The sequence below is a fragment of the Tachypleus tridentatus genome, chromosome 6 (genome assembly GCF_004210375.1).
Source record: "Tachypleus tridentatus isolate NWPU-2018 chromosome 6, ASM421037v1, whole genome shotgun sequence".
Classification (NCBI taxonomy): Eukaryota; Metazoa; Arthropoda; class Merostomata; order Xiphosura; family Limulidae; genus Tachypleus; species Tachypleus tridentatus.
In genome coordinates this window covers 168331223-168355076 of record NC_134830.1, presented here as the reverse complement: position 1 = coordinate 168355076, position 23854 = coordinate 168331223, and the positions used below count along the sequence as shown (strand labels likewise).

At 31.5% G+C, this 23854-nt stretch overlaps 1 protein-coding gene across 1 annotated transcript in view; it reads right to left on the bottom strand.

Moving 5' to 3' along the window:
* LOC143254407 (protein transport protein Sec24A-like) overlaps positions 1 to 19181 on the bottom strand; it is a 55573-nt gene extending 36392 nt beyond the window's left edge. The window contains 5 exon segments of the mRNA XM_076509528.1: positions 494 to 729; positions 1007 to 1099; positions 3479 to 3574; positions 7855 to 8402; positions 19080 to 19181. Coding sequence (XP_076365643.1) covers positions 494 to 729; positions 1007 to 1099; positions 3479 to 3574; positions 7855 to 8401 — 972 coding nt within the window. The 5' untranslated portion in view covers position 8402; positions 19080 to 19181.
* Between the last annotated feature and the right edge of the window lie 4673 nt (positions 19182 to 23854).

Below are 23854 nucleotides of genomic sequence, written 5' to 3'. Positions count from 1 at the left end.
GTTTCATCTAACAATCTACAGTTACTCTTTTATTATTATTTAAAAAATGGTAATTAGTTTCATTGGTCAAGAGGTTAGTCCAATCCATCCCTGCTGTTTAAGAGAAAAAATAAAAAGAGGTAAAATATGAAGTTTTTTAATAAACATCTCTTAATTATTTAGGATGTTTTAAAGATTGTACATACAATATTTGAAAATTCTTATATGATGAAAGGTATTTTTAATCTTAATATGAAAAATTACTTCGCATATGCATCAGTCAACATGCTCACTGATTCAATATATTTATGGACAAATGCTTAGAAAAATAATTGAAACTGATTTTTTCTACAAAATATTTTAATATTTACTAAAAGTTTGTCAAATTTCATCAAGCTACATTAAGTACTTTTAGAATTACTTATACCTTCTTCATGGTTATATGTTAGTTATAAGATAGCGTAATATACACAAACCCATTGTAAAAAGTTAACATAGATAAAAAAAAACCTACTTGTTGTGGATATTTAGTTCTAATTGGAGCCTGCCCTACACCACCAGATGGAGGCTTGAAATTAAAAGGGGAAGATTGTGGCTTTGGTGGTTGAGAAACACGCAGATTAGTAGATAAAGGTGGAATAGTCTGTGGTGGTAGAGAGTTAGGACCTGAAACCATAGCTGGACCATTATGCCTATGTTCTCCTGTACCTTGATCTAAAGCCTGTAGGTTTGTGGCTGAAGGAGCTGGACCTATTAAATGTGAAAAACAAAATCACATTAATTACAAACAAAGATTTAATATAACTTTCTTACCAAACAGACAAGCTGGAAACTATTTTATACATAAAGCAGTACAGTTGTATAACAGACAGATAATGCTTAATAACACTGAATATATTTTTTAAAAATTTCATCTTTACACATCAAATTCACCAACAAACAGATAAATTTTACAGTATTACTGATGAAGAGTTATTGACAAAAAGCCACTGCAAAACATGCAAATAAAACTGGTAACTGGACCTACTTGGTCTGTTAGAGGGAAACTGCCCTTCCATGAAGTCAATACGCTGCATGGGTATGGGGGAAGGGTTCTGTGAGGATCGAGCCGAAGTAGGTTCTATAAGAAAGGGGGGATCATGCAGTTACAAGCAAATAAATATACTATTTGCATTAATTAAATCATTCAAGCCATTAATTAAAAATACAGGTTAGCTGGCACAGCATATACTGTAACATCTCGTATTACCAAAAATAAAATAATTATTAATTTCAAAATCAATAAAAACATTTGAGTCACTTCTTTCAACTCCAATGTTTATTAATATGAATCACTCAAACCTTTAAAATACTAAATTAGTACAAAAAAGCTTAAATTTTGGCTTCTAATTTCGCTGGGCAATTTAGAAGGTTATTCCAGCTGTAACTCATATGCATGCTTTTATGATGGTTGAAAATAAATATATGCATGTTTATACAGAGAGCAAGTGACGTGAAAAGTTACAATGAATGAAAATTTAAACATGTATCATAAATCTATAATTACCACTTTTCATAGTATTCTTAAAAGTAGTTACATCACAATAATGTTTCCCATAACCCTAAAGTTATGTACAAACACTAATTCCAAACCTAATCATAACTCAAAAATTTCCTTGTGACTTAAAAGTAAAACAATGGTTGTCTTCAAACATAGTGACCAATAGGGGTGGCTAATTGATTAATCAATGCAATCAATTACCTATCAACAAATTACACTGATTGATCAATTATTTTATGAAAAACAATTAAAATTAATTGAAATTAGGATGTCTGATTATTTACCATTTTCAATTATTCCAACTACCCAAGTAATCAAAATACTGCTATTAAGATTGTTTGTAGTTAAGTTCAAAACTACATTAGACATAAGATGACAACTCATAATTTGAAGGTCTTAAGTTCAATTCCCATTGCCAATGACACTGCTTGTTCTTTGATATTGAAAAACCTACTAAACTATCTGCCATTGTTTTTAATTTTGAATTCCCTGATTACAGAAAAGTCAATGCATGGCATCACCAACTTTCTGACAATGTATATGCTAAATAAAGTTTAAATTTGAAGTTTTTAAATTTAATTTGCATTATATTTCTAATTTTTAATATTGTACAAGTACATACAGCTCTAAGAGAAGTGGGTCTACAGAACCCAAACATTCAAACACACACTCACCCTTATTTGTTTCAGATATTTTCTTTCATGTTGTATAAGCAGATGCAAATCAATGTTGTTGTTTTGTGTTTACCTTGTTTGTTTGTTGTTGTTTTGTTTGGGGGGAATAGATCCCCCACCAATTTTTCAGTAATTAATAACTATTCTGTAATGTTGTATAAACAGGTGCAAATTTAAAGGAGGAGACTAGAGGGGTAAGAGCCTACCCCCTTTTTTTTCTTCTCTCCCAGAAATGAATAACCATTATTCAATGCACAAATAGGTGCAGAAATGAACTCTTTCAGTACTGGCTCAATCCCCCAAACTGACCTCACAACCATCTTGCGTTTGTTATAGTTTTTATTCTGTTAGTTTAAAATTAGTATGTTAAGAAAATCTGGCAGTTCACTGGTAAGTATTACAAGGTCTTCATACACAATATTTTTTGTTTAAGTTTTAAAGCCTGTTAAGCAATGTTTTTCTCATGCCTTTATTTTCTCATGTTGTCTATCCAACACACAAAGTAACTTACCTTAAAGTTAAGGCAATCATAAACATTAATTTTAGCTGTATATAAAGAATTTTACCTTAATATTATTTCAGAATTAATACTTTACAATTCATGAAGATAAAGTTAATATTTCCATTTCTGAACAGCTTCAGAAAGTTTTGCCTGTAAACAAAACCCCACTTGAAGTTGTAGAATCTTTATAAACATTTTTCTGTCCATCTCAAAAAAAATAACTTTCTGCTAAAAACCTATCATCCCTTGAGAATATGTTACCCATTTTGTGATTTTAATATTTGCCTTAGTTTTAAAGGCCTTGTATGCTATCTTGACATGTCCCAACACCCATGGATTGATCACTTAAAAAAGAAACCGTTTTGAAAAATGCCATAAAATTTAAATGATTGAACAGAGCATGAATTATACTTTTCTGGAGCAGCAGATTACACATACATATGCAGCATGTCCAAGAAGTATGGAATCATAGGTGATTTATAACTTTTCAGACACTGGATAATTATGGTGTTATCAAAGCACTAAAAGTCGAGTTATCCTGCTATTAAACCACACTGGTTTAGATTCACAAGGATAACAAATGCAACAAATTCTTTAAATTTCAGTTAATTCCCTGTAGTTCCAAACTTTTTGTACATTTTGTATTTATCTACAGGATTAAGTTGGTTCTCATATAGTTTTTATGAATATTCTTTCTTTTCTTCTTTTGCAAATTATGTGTAAAACTGTCCACACAAGTGCTACAAAAGCATTGCGTACTAAATGAAATAAGTGTATTCTTACCCGAGGGTCCAGGTGTTCCTCCTGGACTAGTAGTGTGTGTCCAGTTCTGGACAGGGAAAGGAGCTGGTAGTAAAGGTCCAGTGCTGCTTGGAATTTCTAAAATCACACAAAAATGTTATCACTCCTACAAAATATTACATGATTTTGTCAGTTATGACACAATTGAATACATTAAGGATTTTTATGAAATTGCTTTGGTAACTAATAAAAAACTAAAAAAGAAGTTACCAATAATAGAAATTTCTGAGTGTGGATATGAATAGCATATGAGAGATTGCCTATGTTAGGAAATGCAAAGAAGAACTAGGCAAAGAGCAATCAGCTAGCACTGAGAATTAAAAGAAATAAAATCTTATGTCCAGCACAAAACGTAGAGAGAAAATCTTTAAAGGAAAGTCACAAGTTTGACAATAAACTATTGATGCTACTCTGTTAGTACAGAAAACAGAAAAGTTTATATTAAAAGCAATAACTGGCACTTTGATGTAGAACTGATAGCCAGAGAACAATGTAGTGTTACAAATAATATGGTAGCCAATTCAGTCATTATGACTGTAGCCAATAAGAAAGGAATCTTTGTTCTTGTAAAGTGCAATGATTTCCAGAAACAAATCACTGAAGTGTCAGAACTACTTTCAGGTAACTATGCACATTACTTGGAAAATCATAAGAATACCGAGGAAATATCATTTACAAACTCTTATTTGGAGCTAAAAATTAGATTTCCAGGGCTAAAGAAAGTTATCTAGGACTAAAAAAGTCCTCAGCACATTTTCTCCATGACAAAATACAGAAGTTGTTCAACTTACAATGAGACCAGACAAGCTCCCCTCAGTTTGATCCAAGATAAACTGCTATTTCTCTCAATCAACTAATGTAGTTGAGGAATTAATGTGAATTGCATACAGGAAACTGGTAATAATGGTATATCCAAGTATTATTATCATTATGTTGATCAATAAGTTGCTGATAATAACAGTTAATGAGTATTGTAGAGAAATTACTAAAGCAAATAGTCAAATATCTAATGAGGGAAGTTGTATTTTTGTAAGTAAAGAATAAATAAAACTGACATTTTTGTAGAATATCAGAGTTGTTTATTAGTGTAATTAAATTTCCTTAAGTTAGTGGCTTGTGTGCTCCAGTTGCAACTGCATACCACCATCTTATCTAACTTTAGTGTAACTGTCAGTAAAGTCAAAGCTCCAATGACTAGCCCAAGTGCCTGCTACCACACAATACACTGATGATTTCAAAAGTCAATTTTATTACCTACTGGCAATCTAATTTTTACTTTCTATCCAAGTGGAGGTTTTGTGATCAAATCCTCATTTTCTGTTATGTCATGAAAATTAGCAAGTAGATAAACAGCTATTTGAATATTATAACAATACAACTCTCATGAGAATAATCAATTAGATGAATATAAACAATTATTGCAACTGAAAATTAACTGACTGATAAATTCTACTAGTCACCCAGCTCTATCAAGAGGCCTATCATTCAATAGCAGAACTCAAATAGTTAAGTTGAAGACAAGAAAAAATTATATTCTTTTACATGCTATATATATATATATATATATATATATATATATATATATATATATAGTATATTTTTAGTTACTGTTTAAATGTGCCTCTAATTTTGAATACACAGCACACAAATTTAAAGGATTGCAGAAAAAGTATACAGTTAGCATGATTTATATTACAAATTGTAAATTACTAGTTTCTAATGTTGTACCAGCTTCCATTTTCAGTATTTAAACCATAACTTTACACTAAATAGTTTTCTATATACACACACAACACATTAAAAATATGCAGCATATTGTAATTTTAATGTTCGGTTTATGGCTTAAAAATTTATGATTTTATACACACAAACGTGTATACACATACTCACATCTTATTCATTTTCTATTCTGACCAATTAAGAATTCACCAGTTCAAAATATTCTCAAACGTGCAAGCCTTTCCCAACATCTTGATAGCATCATAGATTTTATTTTATAATAGCAATACTGTTTATAAGCCTATAAAAAACAGACCTTGTAAGTCCACACCTCTCAAGTAACTAATTTTGGAAAGAGTAAGATTCTGTTAAGTGGGCACAAGATATTCATCTGTGTACACGTAAGTGTAATAGGGGATCCAGGAACCCCCAAAGAATTTTGAAAAATTAAAAGCAAAATCATGTATTCTGAGTAATTCCAAGACTTTGAAAAAAATTTTCAAAAATCATTTTATCATGGAACTCTTTAAAATTCTGGAGAATTTCTTAACAACCTAATGTGGTCTTGTACTTTGCAGCATCTCATTATTTTTAACTTTTCAGCAGCTGGTAACAAACCTACTGCTGCACTCTCCCATCAGATATGTTCAAGTTTCGACATGTACATGCTAGGCTGCGATTGTTTAAGTACTGACAATTGACCAATGAACATAACCTTAGGCTTATGAAAATAAATGAATTTAGTAGAATGGTGGTAAATGAAAGAAATAAGTTTAATTAATAACAAATGTTACTAACATATTTCACATCAAATGTCTAGAGTAACACAGCGTGTAAATGCACAAATCTCGCACTCAATGCATGACACTGATATGTCTTAAATTTATATTTTCCAATTATAAAAGTGCTAATTTATTGCAACCATTTGCTTGAAACCTAAAAGTAATAAATTAAAACATTCAAACTACTCCATGAGTCTAGTTTACAAGTTAATAATTTGTGGCACCTGATAAGGTGCTTATCAAAAGCCTTTTAAATGCTCCAATATGCCAAACAAATTAGAAAACTGCAGTAAACTCTCAGAAAACACAAAAAAATGTTTACAGATAATTAAACAAACTTTTTTGTTATAGTAACTGCCTCTAAACCTGTTCTTCTTAAAACTAGATCTTACACTGTAATTGCCAATCATGTGTTTCTTGAGTACTGAGTTAATTTTAGCTGCTTTAAAGTATGTCTTATGTAGTGAAAACTAATTACATTTCACTTGCAAAATTCACTGACATACAATTAAATGTGCTTTACAGAAGTATCTTCGAGATAATTAAAACACAATAATCAAGCAATAAATAAGGACTAAGTAATGTACTTTTAATTGTTTTTGTTGAAAAACACCCATCACTTAACTTGTATTACAGAAAATGATGAATATATACATATATACAATTTTTAGATTTAAAACAAAAACAATTCAACAAACAGCACCTGATAAGAAGGAATAAGTCCCCTTATATGCTTCTTTATTGAAGTCTTGGAATCTAATCTTTAGGAAACATGCTGTTCAAAATTAAACAAGGTTCTTACAGCTTTTAACAGGTATACAAATTTGCTTATTAAGAGGCACACATTTAATTAGAAACAATATGAAATTTTAAGACTACTATTTGTGAGATAATAGACTTATTTCTGCAGAACATTTAGTTTCTAACAATGTATGGTGTGTGTAAAATACCAGTATTGTTACCAGCTGAATTTGAGAATCTTGACTAACAAGAATAAAAGGTATCATTGCAGCTTATGGAAAGACAGTTTAATACTGTTGATTTGCTATGGTTGGTATATTAAAAGCCTCTGAAGCTATAATGATAAAAACTTATTAATTGGAAAACTACAAATATTTGACAAGATACATTTGTAGAATTTGAATATTACAAACTTCAGTGTATTAACTTCAGACATTATTATTTCTACAATGAGACTAGATAACTCCATTGGTAAAAAATACTCCACACGTGAAAAATAAATTTACCTAACATTCTTATCAAGTGAAGTGTATCTGTATATCAACATAAAAGCAATTTGCTACTCGTGAACCAAAGTATTCAGTTCCAGAGTAGATAGAGGGCTTGATATTGTCTAAATTTGTGAAACTTTTATATATATATATTATTATTTTTAATAACCATTATTATAAACTGTATCCTTGTTTGTATATTAAAATATATTTGTTTTGGAAAAAAAATTGTGTGTAACAATAATAATGTTAGCAAATATAAATCTGATACATACTAACATTAAACTTCATTAACATATGTAACATAACTTGGAGACTCATGCAAAATAAATTATAAGTGGTGTAAAGCATATGGTTGCAATTACTACTACATTATCTGAAATTTGAACAGTGAGAGCCATTTCATTAGAAAACTCAACATTTGTTTAAAATTCAAATTATGTTGTGAAGGATAAAATGAATCTAGTTAACATTAAAAATATGTATTTAGATGATCTGGACATATGAAAACTGATGTGGAGTTATATTTAAAAATACATTAACTCAAATTTAAATTATTTATATTTTCTGCTAGAGTAAAACTTAACACTGTAAATTAAAGAAAAAAAACTTAAAATTCACTGACTTGATAAAGGCACTGATTGGTTTTGTACAGGATAAAGAGGATGAGCACTCTGTTTTGACAAGGAACTCCTTGAAAAACCACCATTAAGAGAATACATTTGACCTGGCCCTAACATTCTTCCTACATTATAATGTCCAGCTCCAGGCTGTGCAGTCTGTGGAAATTTCGAGGATAACCTGGGTCCATTCTGAACAGAATAACTTGGTGAGCTGTAGTTTCCTCTTTCACTTGTTCTTGGTAACTGGTGATTGTTTTGTTGTTGTGGTGATGAAGAGCATTGACCCGGATTAAGATTCAACTGAGCAGGTACTAGTGGAGGTCCAGGTTTCCTAAAATTCATGCCAGATTGTGGTGGTGGGCCAATGGGATTATTTGCCTTATTCATTTCTTCACTGTAAAAGGACTGTTGTTGCAAATTTTCAGTAAATGAGGGCAGAGTAGAGTTTAAAGTGATGCTAGGTGAAGGGTTAGCAGTACTAACATGTGCAGAAGGAGCAAGTAGCCTTTCAGCAGAGCTCACGGGATGTCCTGGTGATCCTGCAAACATGCTGCTAGAAAACATACAATAAAGTTCTTACTCTTGTTAACTCTAAAACACATTAAATTAATGAAAAAGTGATGATAAAATAAAAACTCCAGAAAATACCCAAGTGTTATTTTTACCTGTTCTAAAAGTTTTAAATACAAAATTATTTATTATCTGGCAAGCTTTTTAAAAAAGGTTCTTGCCCATGAGATGACTGAATAATTGTTCTTAAAACAAGTAAAATTTAAGGACTGCAAGGAACCTGTTGGGCCATGTAAGCCATCAAACAAAGCTGAGCAATTTAAGTATTTCACATTAAGCTCAATATAATATACAAGTTAATATACACATTTGCACACACTAAGTCTTTAACACTTCAACTTCTGATGCATCATGTACATCTTCACAAATGTGATTTCACATTATTATTTTGAAGAAATTATTTTTTATTTCAAAAATTCCAAATTATTTTTTGTAATCTCTAGAACCTCTTAAATACATTTGATACATTTTCATTACATGTTATTTTCTCTGCCCTATGTGGGATATGTCAATTTGACTGACCTTATAACTATCACAAAATAACTAAATTATGCTTTATTTCATGCTAGAATTAGTACAAAATATAACATGAAAATAGAAATGTTTAGTCTAAGAAGCTTAAGTCTGATAACATTATGTTATTTATTATCTTTTATTATATTGGCATTCTAGTTGTTCCTAAACTAACATATCATAATTTGCACTGACAAAGCACATGCACACATATTATCATATCCAACATAAAACTGATCTTTTTAAGTCTTTCCTAAATTACCCTGTTTTGGCAGTGTTTTAGTGGACCAGTAATACATGATCACACTTTAATCATTATACTTTATATATGTATATAGATTATATATAGAAATAAACATTTTCTCTTAATATATAGAACAATAGAAAGGTAAAGCAAACAATTATCTTTTCTAGCTGTGACCTCTGAACTCAATTTCTGCTGGACAGAGGTTGCTATGCCTTTTAAAATTTTGTATATGGAGGATAAACCTTTTTAGGTTTCACACAAAGTCCTATGACAAAAACATCATAAATTATTATGTTGATAACAAAAATTCCACACTAATTTATCAATCTTGTATTTTAAATCTAAAAAATAATAAATAAATAAATTAACCTGAACAGACTAAACACACAGCCTATCTCCTTGAAATCTTGGTTTGAAACAATGTGGTTGCCTTTTAACAGATTAAAATGCCTGAGGCCACTGGAGGGACATTCTAAACTGTTTATTGGTCATTTACATTTTCATATATATATATAAGGGACTGGTTCCAAATACAGAAAGAGGTGAATATGGACACTGCTTCATTTAACATACAAGTTATACCACATCAATAAAAAAAAGGGTTCTCATGTTATATTTTAGCTTGTCAATATTCGTAATTTCAGTTCCTAATTCATACAAAAGAAACTATAGATTCAGCATTCTGATATTATAAATATCTAATTTTAACCAGTGCTACATACAACATATCGAGAGACTCACTAAAATAAATATTTAGGGTTGTTACTTCAATATTTACTTTTAAATTTAGAAATTAACTCATGTGTAACACTACTGTTTGAATTACAATCTAAAATTTGATACAAAACTGTAATATTGGTATAATTTGCAAAAAAAAGATTATATGAATTAATTATATATATGATAAAAGAAATTAATAATACATAAACTTTTAAACTTGTCAACCAATCCAAATGATACAGTAATTAATAATTTCCTTAAAGCTTATCATAAACTTTCTTCTAAACACAATTCTTGTGCAGATTTGCCATTTCTTTATGCTATTCCAAAATCACATACATCTCCAATTAAATTTAGATTTCCAATTCAATAAAAACAATCATCAAACAACTGGCTATGTTATTAAATAAATTGCTTAATATTTTACTCAATAAAATAGAAAATGCAAATATTAACAATAGAAGACACAAAGTTTTGGATAAAAAATAACCAATTATCTTAGAATGTCTAAGAAGGTCTGAGCAGATAAATAGTATTCAAACATTTCACTTTACATTATGTACCACAATACCATTAAAAGATTCAATCTTTGTTAAATTCATTAACAGAACAATATTGTTATCCTTTTATAGAACTGGAAAAAAGAAAATATAGTTTAAAAACATAAAATAAAGTTTCTGTATTTATAATAATTTTATATTTTTCAATAAACAGGTTTTTAAACAAGTGATAGGAATTCCAATGGGAGCTAACTATTCAACTTGTGCAGCAAATTTATATTTATACTACTACTAAAATATATTTATTGAAAATGAAAACTATGCAAATCCAGATATTTTTACTTTAACTTAGATGTATTGATGATTTAATCAGCATAAATAATTCTGAAATATATAATGTTATTGACACCATTTATCCAACAGAATTATAAATTAAAAATACTTCAATTTCTAAATACTGATGCACATTATTTAGATTTAAAAGTTAAAGTAATTGATAAAAAGGATATCAATATAAATATTTTTTGATTAAAAGATTTTGATTTCCCAATTTATGGTTCACCCTCCTCATATAGTAATGTGCCATACCCATCTGTTATAAACATTATAACTTCAGTTATTCAGATATTGTAAAATTTGTAATAAATTACAATATTTTATTAATAATGTTGCTATACTGATTTTAAAATTAATAGTTAATGGATTTAATAAAGAAATTTTAGGTAAAATTATTAAATTATACTGTAATAAATACAAAGAAAGTAAAATGAAGGAAATTCTACTAAAATTAATTTTAGTTTAAAAAAAAAAAGGTCATCTAAGAACTTGACACTACTTTATGCAGATGCACACCTTAAGCCACATATAAAAGCACAACAGTCATAGTAAACTACCACTTTACTGATGTCTTGTTAATTAGTGCCTCTAACATATTGGAGGCAGGAATAACTTTAAGAGGTAAAATTTATCTTATTTACCCACAATGGTACCACCTTATTTTCATTTTTTATTTATTTATTTTTCATCTTTTTACATTTATATCTTTTTCTTACTTTAACTTGGGAGAGCAGTCACCTTCCCACAACTGTCTGCAGCCAGATGTGGGATGCTGTGGGCTTGAGCACCCACATCTCGCTCTCATAATTTCCAATTTCCTTATGTAAGACTAGGGAATTGGAAGTTAAGACTGATAAACAGTGTATCCCAACTGCAATGTGGGTCCTAGTTCATCAATCACCTCCAAAACCTAGGATACATTTTATAATCTCATGTTGTAGCTTGTACCCTAGAATCCTTTTTTAAAATATGCAGCATATTATATTTCATATATATATATATATATATATATATACACATATGTGTGTGTGTGAATACATATATTAGTGAAATTAAATAATTATATCTAAGTGAAGTTAAATAAATAAACAAAATCATGAGGAAAATCTGCATTAAAAACAGCAAATCCAAATCTGATTAATTACTAAGTTAGTGTCAACATTGTAAGTATACTCAATATGGATTATCAAATCTGAATATGAAGCTTAGAAAACTATTTCCCAACTTAAATTTCAAAGTTTTCCATCTCTAGAAAAAACAATTCTTTACACTTTCCAAAATAAAACAAAACGACTAAAGAATTTATCGTATCCTTTTCCTCATTCCTACATATTTACATCATTCAAGTAACAAGGAAAGTAAATTGAGAAATAAGTACAATACTGCTTTTCATATTTTTTTTAAAGCTATACAATGTGTTTTGCAATATTTCATCTCTGCAGTTTTTAGTGGTTTCATGTCACAAAATTTTATAAGGTTAAACTTATTACTGAAATTATGATTATCAACAGATTCAATAAATCAATTCATTCTTCTCACCACATCCAAAAGACATCAAATATTCTCTTTAATTACATCTCAAAAAACTTTCCTTTCACATATCAGGTGATCGCATAAGTAATATCTGAAAATTTAATACAGAAAGTGAATCATGAATTTTTCTTTGTAGAAGGCTTTAATGACTAAAATATGTACTAGGAGATATTTTAAAATGTTCAGGCAAATAAAAAAAACTAAAGAAATTTTTGGATCCTTTTCAAACCTAACTAAACTTTTTCAGATTGTTAATCAAATAAACCCTTATTAAGATGGATGTGTCTGAGGAACACATTAGGCATATAATGCTTTATGATTTTAAAAAAGGCAACAGTGCAGCAGAAACTACACGAAACATTCAAGGTGTTTATGGTGCAGAGTCTCTCAACGAAAGAAAATGTTGAAGGTCTTTTCAGAAGTTCAGATCAGGTGATTACAGCTTAAATGATGCACCATGTTCTGATATATACCAGAATTTTATATATTAAAATAATATATAATTATTCTAATGTAATATCTTTTGATGTAAAAAACACATCACAAAACCAACAAATGACTCAACAGGTCATCTTGTTGAGTTTAATAATGGCTTGTTGCTGGCTGCACTTGATGAAGGTTGTGCTGTAACAGTTGAAGAACTAGCACAGAAGCTTAATTCAACCCATTCAACAGTTCACTGTCATCTGCACAGCTTGGAAAGGTGTTAAAATGTGGAAAATGGGTTCTCCATGATTTGACAGAAGCCAACCTCAGACCAAGAGCAGACATTTCTACTTCTCTGCAGTCTCGTGATCATACCTCACCTTTCTGGACAGGTTAGTGACCAGAGATGAAAAATTGATATTTTATAAACATATTAAGTGCTGCAGACAATCATCCAGTGCAGGTAAACCAGCTAGGAAAGTCTGATTAAGCATTTGGTGGAATATTGTTGGTGTGATCCACTTTGAGTTACTGCTACTCAATTTAATAATTACATCAGACTTCTATTGTCAACAGTTAGAGCACTTGAATGTTGCACTGAAAGAAAAGAGGCCTGCTTCGATCTATTGCAAAGGTATTGTGTTGCACCAAAATAGTGCAGGACCCTATATAGCAAGGATCACATCTGCAAAGACTGAAGAGCTAGACTGGGAAAAACTTTCACATCCTACTTATTCTCCAAACCTTGCCTTATCTGATATCAGTTGTTCTGAAGTTTGCAGAACTATCTTGATGGAAAATAACTTAGAATGGAACACATGAAGATGTCAAAACTACTCTCTTAACCTTCTTTTCCTCCAAACCTCAATAATTTTACAGAAGTGGCATTCAGAAGCTTGTGAATCATCAGCATGAAAAAAATTAATAATAATGGAACATATTATTAATTAAATAGCATTAAAAGCATTTGAAATCCTTTCTCTTTATCTGAACCTAAAATTGTACATTACTTAAGGGACGACCTGACACATCATTATAATAGAATACTGAATATCATTTCCCAAATTCTCTCCCACACATAAAAATTTTCAAAATCTAAGTTACATAAATATTTTCCAGATACAGTTCTTTACAACATTCAGTGTCAAAAGCAAAGTTGATTGGTTGATTTGGTGTTTTATAGCACAAAGCAACTAGGCTATCTGCACCAAACATTGGGTAAAAAACTAAAATTAAAGTAAATCTAGTACAATTCATAAATGGAAATTACAGTAGAACAAAACAAAGTTAAAACAAAAACACAAATAGCACAAAACCAATGGTTACATCTAGTCTACAACATTAAGAGAAAAACTACAGTAATACAAGTTATAAAGGACTCTCTATAGCATAATTGTAACTATCATAACTCATCAGGAAGACTAACAGGTAAGTACAAAAACCACTGTCAGTCACCTGAAGTTGGCCTTTCCAGTCCTGGTTCAAAGTTATTTGATGTTGTGGCCATTTTCTGTCAGTTTAATAATACCTCACCAGGATGACTAACAGGTAGTTCAAACAGCTGCATTAGTCACCTGAAGTTAGTCTTTCCAGTCCTGGTTCAAAGTTATTTGATGTTATGGCCATTTTCTAATTTCAAATTGAACTAGATGAGCTTTTATTCTTAAAAAGGGAATCACATTAAAAAAAGGTCTAATGCATAAATTAAAACACTTAAATAGCATTAACAAGACTGATGGCCTTTAAAATACTAAAATCATTTCCAAGGTGAACAGTGTCACTATCACCAAAAACACTAACGCTATGGACAAACTCTGGGGCAGAACATATTTAAAATGGTGCCGTCTTTGAAAGCTGTAATGATGGCAAGAAAGTAAAATGTGACTTATTGTGACCTGAGTGTTACACAGACTACAGATTGGTGCATCAGTTCCAGATAAAAGAAAACAATGACTTAAAAACTGTGACCAATGCATAGTCTAGTTAGAACAACTTCCTCTTTCCGATCCTTACAGAAGCAAGACGGCCAAAATCCAATATAGGGTTTTATGTGGAAAAGCTTGTTTTCATTGCTCACTCCAAGTTGACTGCCAGCTTGCATAGAGCCAAGCCTTGAACACAGGACCATAGTCCATGTATGGAACAGGCACAACGGTGATCGTGCCAGAGCAGACAGGCTCAGCTGTGGTGTCAATGAGCTCTTCCCACAAATACCAACATAGCCTGGCATCCAGAACTGGATAGAAGTAGATGTTAAAGAAAAATGGGCAGTTGGTTTTGAATATCTGCGAGAACAGGGTGATAACTGACCTGAAGCAATTTCAGGGCTAACAGAGAGTGAAGTGAATGAGTATAAATAGTACAGTTCATGTACTGCATAGCTTCTATGTGATCTAGAGCAAGAGAAATGGTGTACATTTCAGCAGTGAACACAAAGTGTAGAGGGGATTCTGTGTGCAACAACCAAATCATAGCAAACAATGGCAGAGCCCACAGAGTCATCTAATCTTGAACCATCTGTATAAATGGGAATGAAAGGATGGTTCAAAAGATGTTCAGCAAATAACAGACAGTATTTCCAATAGAGAGTGTCTGCTTTTCTCAGATGACAAAGATAGGTCACATTTGGGGACTGTAATGAGTTATGGTGGGTGATCAGTGGATACAGCACTATTATCCAAGGACAGACCCAATTTATCCAACTGCCCTTGGATACAAAGGCCAAAAGGAGTAATGGCAGATCATCTGTTCTGAAAAAATATAGCTCACTGAAGAAGGAAAACACAACCCTAGAGGGAATGCTTTGGTAAGAAACAACGTTTCAAACCATATAGTAAAGATAGTTGCAAATGGCAGAGGTGCAAGGAAGATTCATGAGACTATGTTTTAGCTTTGAACTGGGGAAGTACAGAAAGCCCCAGAGCAGAGGCAAGTCCTTGATGATAAATGGGGTACAGCATTTTTAAGGCTGAGTTTCGATCAAATAAGAACACAATATATCTTAAGCATAGAACATCAATCCACTCCCCAAGGAAGAGAGGACACGGAGGACGTTCAGTGCTCTTGTACTTTTGACCCGTACCTGCTTGATGTGTAGTATAAAGGTCAGCTTATGGTCAAAGATAAGCCCTAAGAACTTTGTCTCAGGGGCCACAGGCAGCACAGCTTCACTGATACAGAGTTCAGAATCAAGGCAAATACCCTGTTGACAGCTAAAGTGCATGTAAATGGTTTAAGAGAAAAGGTAAAGCCATTTGCTGTGGTCCACTTCAGAAAACGATTGAGGGGTGTCAGTAGCTTCCACTCAATATATCTCATGTTCGACAACTGACACGAGATGTAGAAGTCATCGACAAAGCCCGTTTGCAACAGTAAGAGGGAGTTTAGTGATGGCATTAATCTTTAAACTGAAAAGTGTGACACTCAAAACAAAGCCCTGATGGACTCCAAGTTCCTGCAGAAAAGAACAAAAAGGTGTCAAACCCATATGAACTTGAAACCTCCTGTCCATTAAAGAAGGTGACATAACCGGATGTAGCAATCTTGTGCGAGCGTGGTCACACGAGGTCTACCAGATCGTGGACGGTCACGAGTTAATCCATGTTGTTGGTGACGATTCCATAGCCTTGTGATGGTGCTTGGGTGGACATTCAAAGCTCTGGCAACATCTGATCGAGATTTGCCTGCTTCCAAGCAACCAATGGCGTTGTTGCATTATGCTTCAGTCAGTCTTGGTGTAACTGTATTGCGTGTTGGTGGCTTAACACTGAGCTATGGAAACCAAGAACCCGTCACTTTTATAGGGATTTTGCACATTTTGCACTTGCAGAACATGCAGATCTCTCAAACAAATGTTTTGGCAAAAAATCCGATGTGTTCCTCCGTTTTCAAAGTGCACAACTTTTATTGTCATTTTGGTCTGAAAATCAGTGCCTTAACACGTGTAACATCACATACTCTGAGCTTGTAACGTTATTACATATATTTCTCTTTAAAATAAAAAAAATATCCCTTTTGCATTTCTTTTTTTGAAGAGTATATAATACATATTTTAATAGCTTATAAGCTTTAAGTTCTTAATTGTACAAGATATTTTAAATCTTGAATTTCTCCTGCTGTGACAACATTTTAAGTATTTTCTATTTTGTCCAACACTCTCCAATAACTACAAATTAAATGCCAGTTATTATAAATTGTCATTATTCAGGCAAAGTATAATTCATTGCCTTCTATTCTGTTTGGTTACAGAGCTATAAAATAAGAAATCAGATCCCTCCTACCATTCCCCACCTGTAACCCTCTCTTTCATAATTTGTTAATATTTCTCTATTAGGTTTAATTATATATTACCTGTAACCAATAGTAAAATAAGGTTTTCATTTACCAAATGACATGGTATAACAATGTGTTCTGAACATCTAGGCATCAGTTACACTTCTTATAATACACAGTACATTTCTGTCCCATACAAATGTTTAGATTCAGTCAATATTGTCTGATTTTTGCATATTATTTATGCATGTTTTTTGGTGCATTATTTAATTCAATAAAAACCTAGTACATTACTAACATTATAAAAAGTTGACCTGTTATTGACAACTGACAGCAAGAAAAGAAGAGGCAAACTGTTTTTCTTGTTTTTCCATGTTTTATTTATTATTATTATTATCGTTATAAAAGTAACCAAAATGTAAAAATATGGATTATGTAAAATAAATGATAATACAATAAAAATGTTTCATAAGGGACTCACAGGAGCAGCTCCTGGGTAATGTAAATCAATATTGCAGAGCAATTTACAACTTACAACGGCACAAATAATAAGTCAGACACAGCGCAAAGGGAAATCAAAACAGATTTCAATTTATTTAAGAAGTTTCAGAGATGACAAATGAAATTTAAAATTTTTGAGATGAATAAAAGTATTTTTAATATTAACATTAAAATTACTTTGCACACAAACCATTTAAAACAAATATTTGATGCATTCATCAATAAACCTTTAGTTTATTAACACACACTTGACTACAAAATATTTTTTGTAAGTAAAAGACTTACAATTTAAAAAAGTATTAAATTTATACAGACAAAGAGGTACAAAGAGGTCACATCATCAGTCAAATTGACAGAGTCTGTACTGAAGGGTTAAAGGATTACATTTGAGTTAAATTTGTTTTTAAAAAAAAGGATATTACACTTAGAAATATTTTTCACCCTAAATATTTTAAGACAAATTCTGGGATTTACCCAAGTTACATGTGTATTAATTTGTGATAAAAAGTAATTTTTTCTAAGGTTACAAAGGTAGCTGAAGATAATAAGTTAATTTTCTTGACATCATTAGATGTTATCTAGATGATGGAAAGTGTGTAGACCCAATGTATTTTGATAAATGTGGAATAAAATGTCACATAGATTATACAAAATTCATCAATAAGGGTGGGAGAAATATTAGTAAATTAGACTGCAAGATGGTTGGATCTACATGTTATTTATTTACATTAACCTAGAAATAATCTAAAAACATACCTCTGAGGGACCTTATAATTACATTCTTTCATTCAAAAATTCGTCAACACCACTATTCCTTATGATCAGTTTCCTAACTATTTTTTCATCCCCATAAGGATCTAACTCAAATTATTAATAATTAAACTATTCCAAGTTATCAAAACCTTTATAAGAGTAAAAACACAACATACTTATTACAAGCCTTCATCCAACTGCAGTAACCAAATACTTCTTTCTAAACTTATAAGTAATAAGATATAAAGTTATGAACACATTCTGATTTTTTTTTTTCTATTCTGTTTTGAAACTTCAGAATTCTCTTGTCTATATTTAACAATCACTAATTGATATTGGGTTTTTTTTAATGTTTAAATTTTTCTTTACAGAAAATACATAGAGAAGCAATTATGCTTATAAGCAACATAACTGTCTTAAACCAGCAATTTAATGAAACTAAAGTAATATTATTTTATATTTAATAAGTAACATTTCCAATCACACCTTCCATAACTGTATCCTGCTAAGTCAAAAATTGTAATTAAAAAATAACAATGAGCCAATTTCTGCTTCGCCTTTATTTTTTAAATGAGCTTTAATCTTTAAATGAAGGCTAAACTTTCAAATTTCTTCTTTCATTTCATTATCAACTACAGACTTCTGTACAGAACTGTACTTCTATTAGTAATTAGTCTATACTATCTACAGTGTTATTACTAACAAGTATTAGGCTTAACATACTGATAGATTTATTTTTAATAAAATGCCTCTCGTAACATACGTCCACGTGATTAGATATCACTTTTATTTTAAATAACTTACTTTTCACATAATTTTAATCTTCATAACTTCGCTAGACAAAAACCCTACTAACGTTTCTTCCGTAAAGCCATCCACATATTATCCTCTGCGAATGACGTAAGCAACCTATATTAACCCAACGGAAGACAGTATAAGTTTTGTACAGAGCCTGCGCTACTTTGAGCAACGTGGCACTTTACCCAAAGTGCAATGAGCCCTCTTTTAAATTTAAAAAATACCCTTCCTCATAAACCTATTGAACAGAAACTATTAAATTCAGGTAGTGTACATAAGAAACAATGCATCTTTCTTTGTATTAAATTTTGTTAATATTACCTGTAAAATGATGTAATGTTTTATTGTGCAAACCATAACAGTTAATAGCTATCACTATAACGATTTTTTACAATACCATATACTTTGGCAAAATAAATTTCTGACTCTTTAGAAAGGTTCAATTTTATTTAATTACGCAAGTCAAAATATATTAATTAGCAGTCTCAAAGATTGCAAATATATATGTACACGTATATGTAACATTACACAAAAGTATTTAATTTAAAACAACAATACCAAACTGTACAAGTGGAAAAACAAAGTAACTTGATATTAATATTTAAAACTGACATATTCGTCACATTACTTTTGGTTCGATGCCTCCAATCACATGCTCTGAAAATCTACATTTCATTTAAGACGTTATAGGGATATTCCACGATGTTTATAAATAGACCAGGAATCGATCACTAGAAAATTGGGTTTCATTTGTGAAACTGAAATAAAGAAGATACTTTCATGAAATAAAAACACAACTATGATTTTAAGAAAAATATTATATAAATGCCCATTCAATGGCAAGGTAAAATAAAAAATAAATAAGAGTTTAAGTTGTAATTGGGGCCATGAAGATTATTTCATTTTATTTTATTATTTTTAAAGGTTTAAATTAAGAGGTAAGGACAGAAACCATTAACAATAAAGACAGCAAACAACTGCAACTAAATGTTTTATTATTCTGTCCAATGTTTCTGCTTACGTCTTATTCAATTTTATTTGATTTTAATAGATTTCTAAAGCGAAAACGATCTAGACCTAATTTCAACTTATAAATTAGTGCACAAATAGTTCACAAAACACACATATCTGACTTCTCATATGAAAAATGAATTGGATTTTAGCCCAGAGAGAAATATTGAGATTAGAATCCCTTCTCTTTCCTCGGTGTTTATTATGTACCACAGAAGGTAGCACATCGTGTCCTTATCCCCGTGCGACGGGGATTCGAACCTGTGACCCTCGGATTACGAGTGGAGTGCCTTTGAACACTCTCCGCCACCGACTCTTAATTACCGTACGTGTAACAGCTGACGACAAAGTACTGTGTTCTCTTCATTTTTTCAGATCTTGACTCAGACGGACAACTGTCACTCTCGGCCATCTTGCACTGTCTGCCAGTTCGAACTTCAAACATAGTAATAGTGGACGCATATGTATGTCTCTTTCAGTGATAAAGAGTGGCGACTGTCCATTCTTGCGTTATTTATATTTATAATGAACATAATAAGTTACAAATGATATTCTAAATTATAGTAAACGAAAATGATATGAAACTACATCAATATAATATAACTGTGCAGGGTGAAGCGTGTTCAAAGCATTGTTGAACAGGTTAAAATCGATTACCATAAAAAATAAACGTTAAACAAATAAAAGTAAAAGTAAAATAAAAAGTTTAGATGAAATAATAATAGTCATATAGCGGTAAGGTATCCTACATGTTAATGGGTCGAATGAAAAGAGATTCATTAAATTTTCTTTCAAGTGAATGTTTAAGAGTTTGATCCGATAAGATATCTCGTTGACTATGCTGTGTCTTGATGTAATGCTCAGCGGTGGTCTCTTTGTTGTCAAGATTGTAATGATATGAATGAATGTTTTTTGAAATGATCATAAGTTTGGTGTCTGGATTCACCTATATATATATGCTAAACACTGTACATACACGTCATTTCACAGATGTGTTCCGAGGTATGCAGTATTTCTTCAAGCCATTAGACTTAGCAAAGCACATTTTGGAACTGCATGGATTGTTAGTATTGATGACTGAAAGTTAAGTATATCCTTCAGTTTTGTTTTTCAATTTGGTTTTTGTATGATGTGCACATTCAAATCAAATATTCTAATTGCTTAACGAAGACGATCAGTTAAAGGTTTAACCACAAAGGGATAATCAAGGAAACATTGTTCTGATATAGTTTGTTGTTTGTTTTTTTAATGCTATCATTTGTTAAAATTATGGAATGTCCAAGTACTGTAATTATATGAATTGCTGCTGGACAACAGAAACATTTGGCGTTTCACCCTGAACTACAACACTCTTCAAGGGTGTTGCAGATTTTTTTCAACTACGTTGACTGATAACAACATCTCGTTTGGTAGCTGGTGGATGGTGTGAATTGTAGTATATATAATGGCTTTAATAAATGGTTTGGAGTATGCTGTAGTAATAAGTTTGCTGTTTTCAATACCGACCATTGTATCAAGAAAGGGCATAGGCTTTCAAACGTTAACAGTTCGAGTAAGTGTGAGCTTTATGTTAGGATGTTGATTATTAAAGACTTCCACGAGTTCCAAAAGTCCATAATTCCATATACCGAAAATGTTGTCAGTATCTTTGTACCACCTAGGTGGACTAAGAACAGTTTCAAAGTTTTACTGAGTATTACTCTTCGTCATAGGGAAACTTCTAGCTTACTATTAGAGAGTAGAACTAAATTTTAAGTAAATATTCTTCAGAATAAATTTGAAAAAACTTTGATGAGATCTATTGGGGTGCCCGGCATGGCCAGGTGGTTAAGGCCTTTCGACTCGTCATCTGAGGGTCGCGAGTTCGAATCCTGGTCGCACCAAACATGCTCGCCTTTTCAGCCGTGGGGGCGTTATAATGGTATGGTCAATCCCACTATTCGCTGATAAAAGAGTAGTTATTTGGCGGTGAGTGGTGATGGCTAGCTGCTTTCCCTCTAGTCTTTCACTGCTTTGTGCGATATTCAAACCAAACCAAACCAAATTTACAGGGGTATCATTGGTAGTAGAAGGAGTAACCGATCTAATAAAATATTCCTAAACCGAGCTTTTACTTTTTGTGTCTCTCATACACTGCAACATTTTATACAATAAAAAACAGTTAAAACTGGATTGAAAATTTTCGAAATAAAACAAGGGTTCACCAATGTTAACGTCAAATAGCATTTAAGAAATTACAATCACATTAAGGGAACAAGTGTGGGCAGTCCATAAGCACATATCACAGCTAATATCTTTATTTACACACTAGTCTGTAAAGTTACAAGTAGAGTTAATCTTAATTTTTTGTTAGATATGTTGATAATACATTTGCTGGCTTTGTTCCCAGACAAACGGTTGAACAGTTTTTATTATATTTAAATCATGTATATCGTAATATTAAATTTATTCATCGAAATATAAGTGACAGTCATTTTTCTTTCTTAATATCATGGTTTGTAGGGTTGATAATGTTTTTAAAATGAAAGTACTTAGAAAGAAAACGCATACTGATCTTTACTTTAATTGGTCATTAGGTCATTGCAAATTTTAAAAATGACTTGCGGTTAAAAAAAAAGATGGATAAAGAAGTACATTATCTGGAAAAGGAATAATTATCCTGTTAATGTGCTCAATGCATACATAAGAATTGATAGGTTGACTGATTAAAAAGAAAAACGAAAGTTTATTCAGATGATCTGATTTATTGTGTAATTTCGTATGTGCTTAATTTATTAAATACGATAAAAAGACCCGAGAAAGAAATATCATAGAAGTGATGCATAAACTTCCATCTGTGTGTGTGTTTTCTAATAGCAAAGCCACATCGGGCTATCTGCTGAGTCCACCGAGGGAAATCGAACCCCTGATTTTAGGGTTATAAATCCGTAGACTTACCACTGTACAAGCGGGAGACTGATGCATATAGCAGTTATAACACCCCAAGAGTTGAAAATGTAGAATTATCGTGTAGTCCGGCACAAGAATCACTTGCATGAATTCTTTGCCGTTGTATTATTCGGTTAATCCCACTATTTGTTCATGAAAATGAAGCCCAAGAGCTGGTAATGATGACTAGCTGCCTTCCCTCTAGTCTTACACTGCTATATTAGGGATGGCTAGCGCAGATAGCCCTCGAGTAGCTTTGCGCGAAATTCAAAATACAAACAATTTTCATGGTTTCCAACGACGTCGAAATGTATAATATTATATATATTTAAGAGAAACGAGAAAACAAAAGGAATTTATGAGAAGAAATGACATGATGCGTATATCTGGGAAAAAGTGATATTATGCAGATTTGATGTGGGAAATGAAAAACCAAATGATACGTAAAAAGGAAAGAAAACAATAATTTGATGATGTAAGTTAATACGTTAAAGCACCATACGGCATAGTACATATATTTAATGCCTTGATTATTCATACTGGCTGAGTAGGATCACAGTACCTTTCCAATAACATAATACTGGAATGTCTTAAATTGCAACATTCAAATTTCCCTCAATCGAACATGAAAAACAGCAAAGGAGAAGTCAAGTTAAGGCCACGTTCCACGTGTTGAGTTTCCAAAATGTTCTTGTTGTTGTTTTGAATTAAGCTCAAAGCTACACAATTGTCTATCTGTGCTCTGCCCACCACGGGTATCGAAACCCGGTTTTTAGCGTTGTAAGTCCGTAGACATACTGCTGAGCCATTGGAGAGCTCCCAAAATGAAGAGCCAGTATCAGCAATGAAGAAATAGAACCCTCTTGTTTGCTTAAAAGGAATAACATCACCACA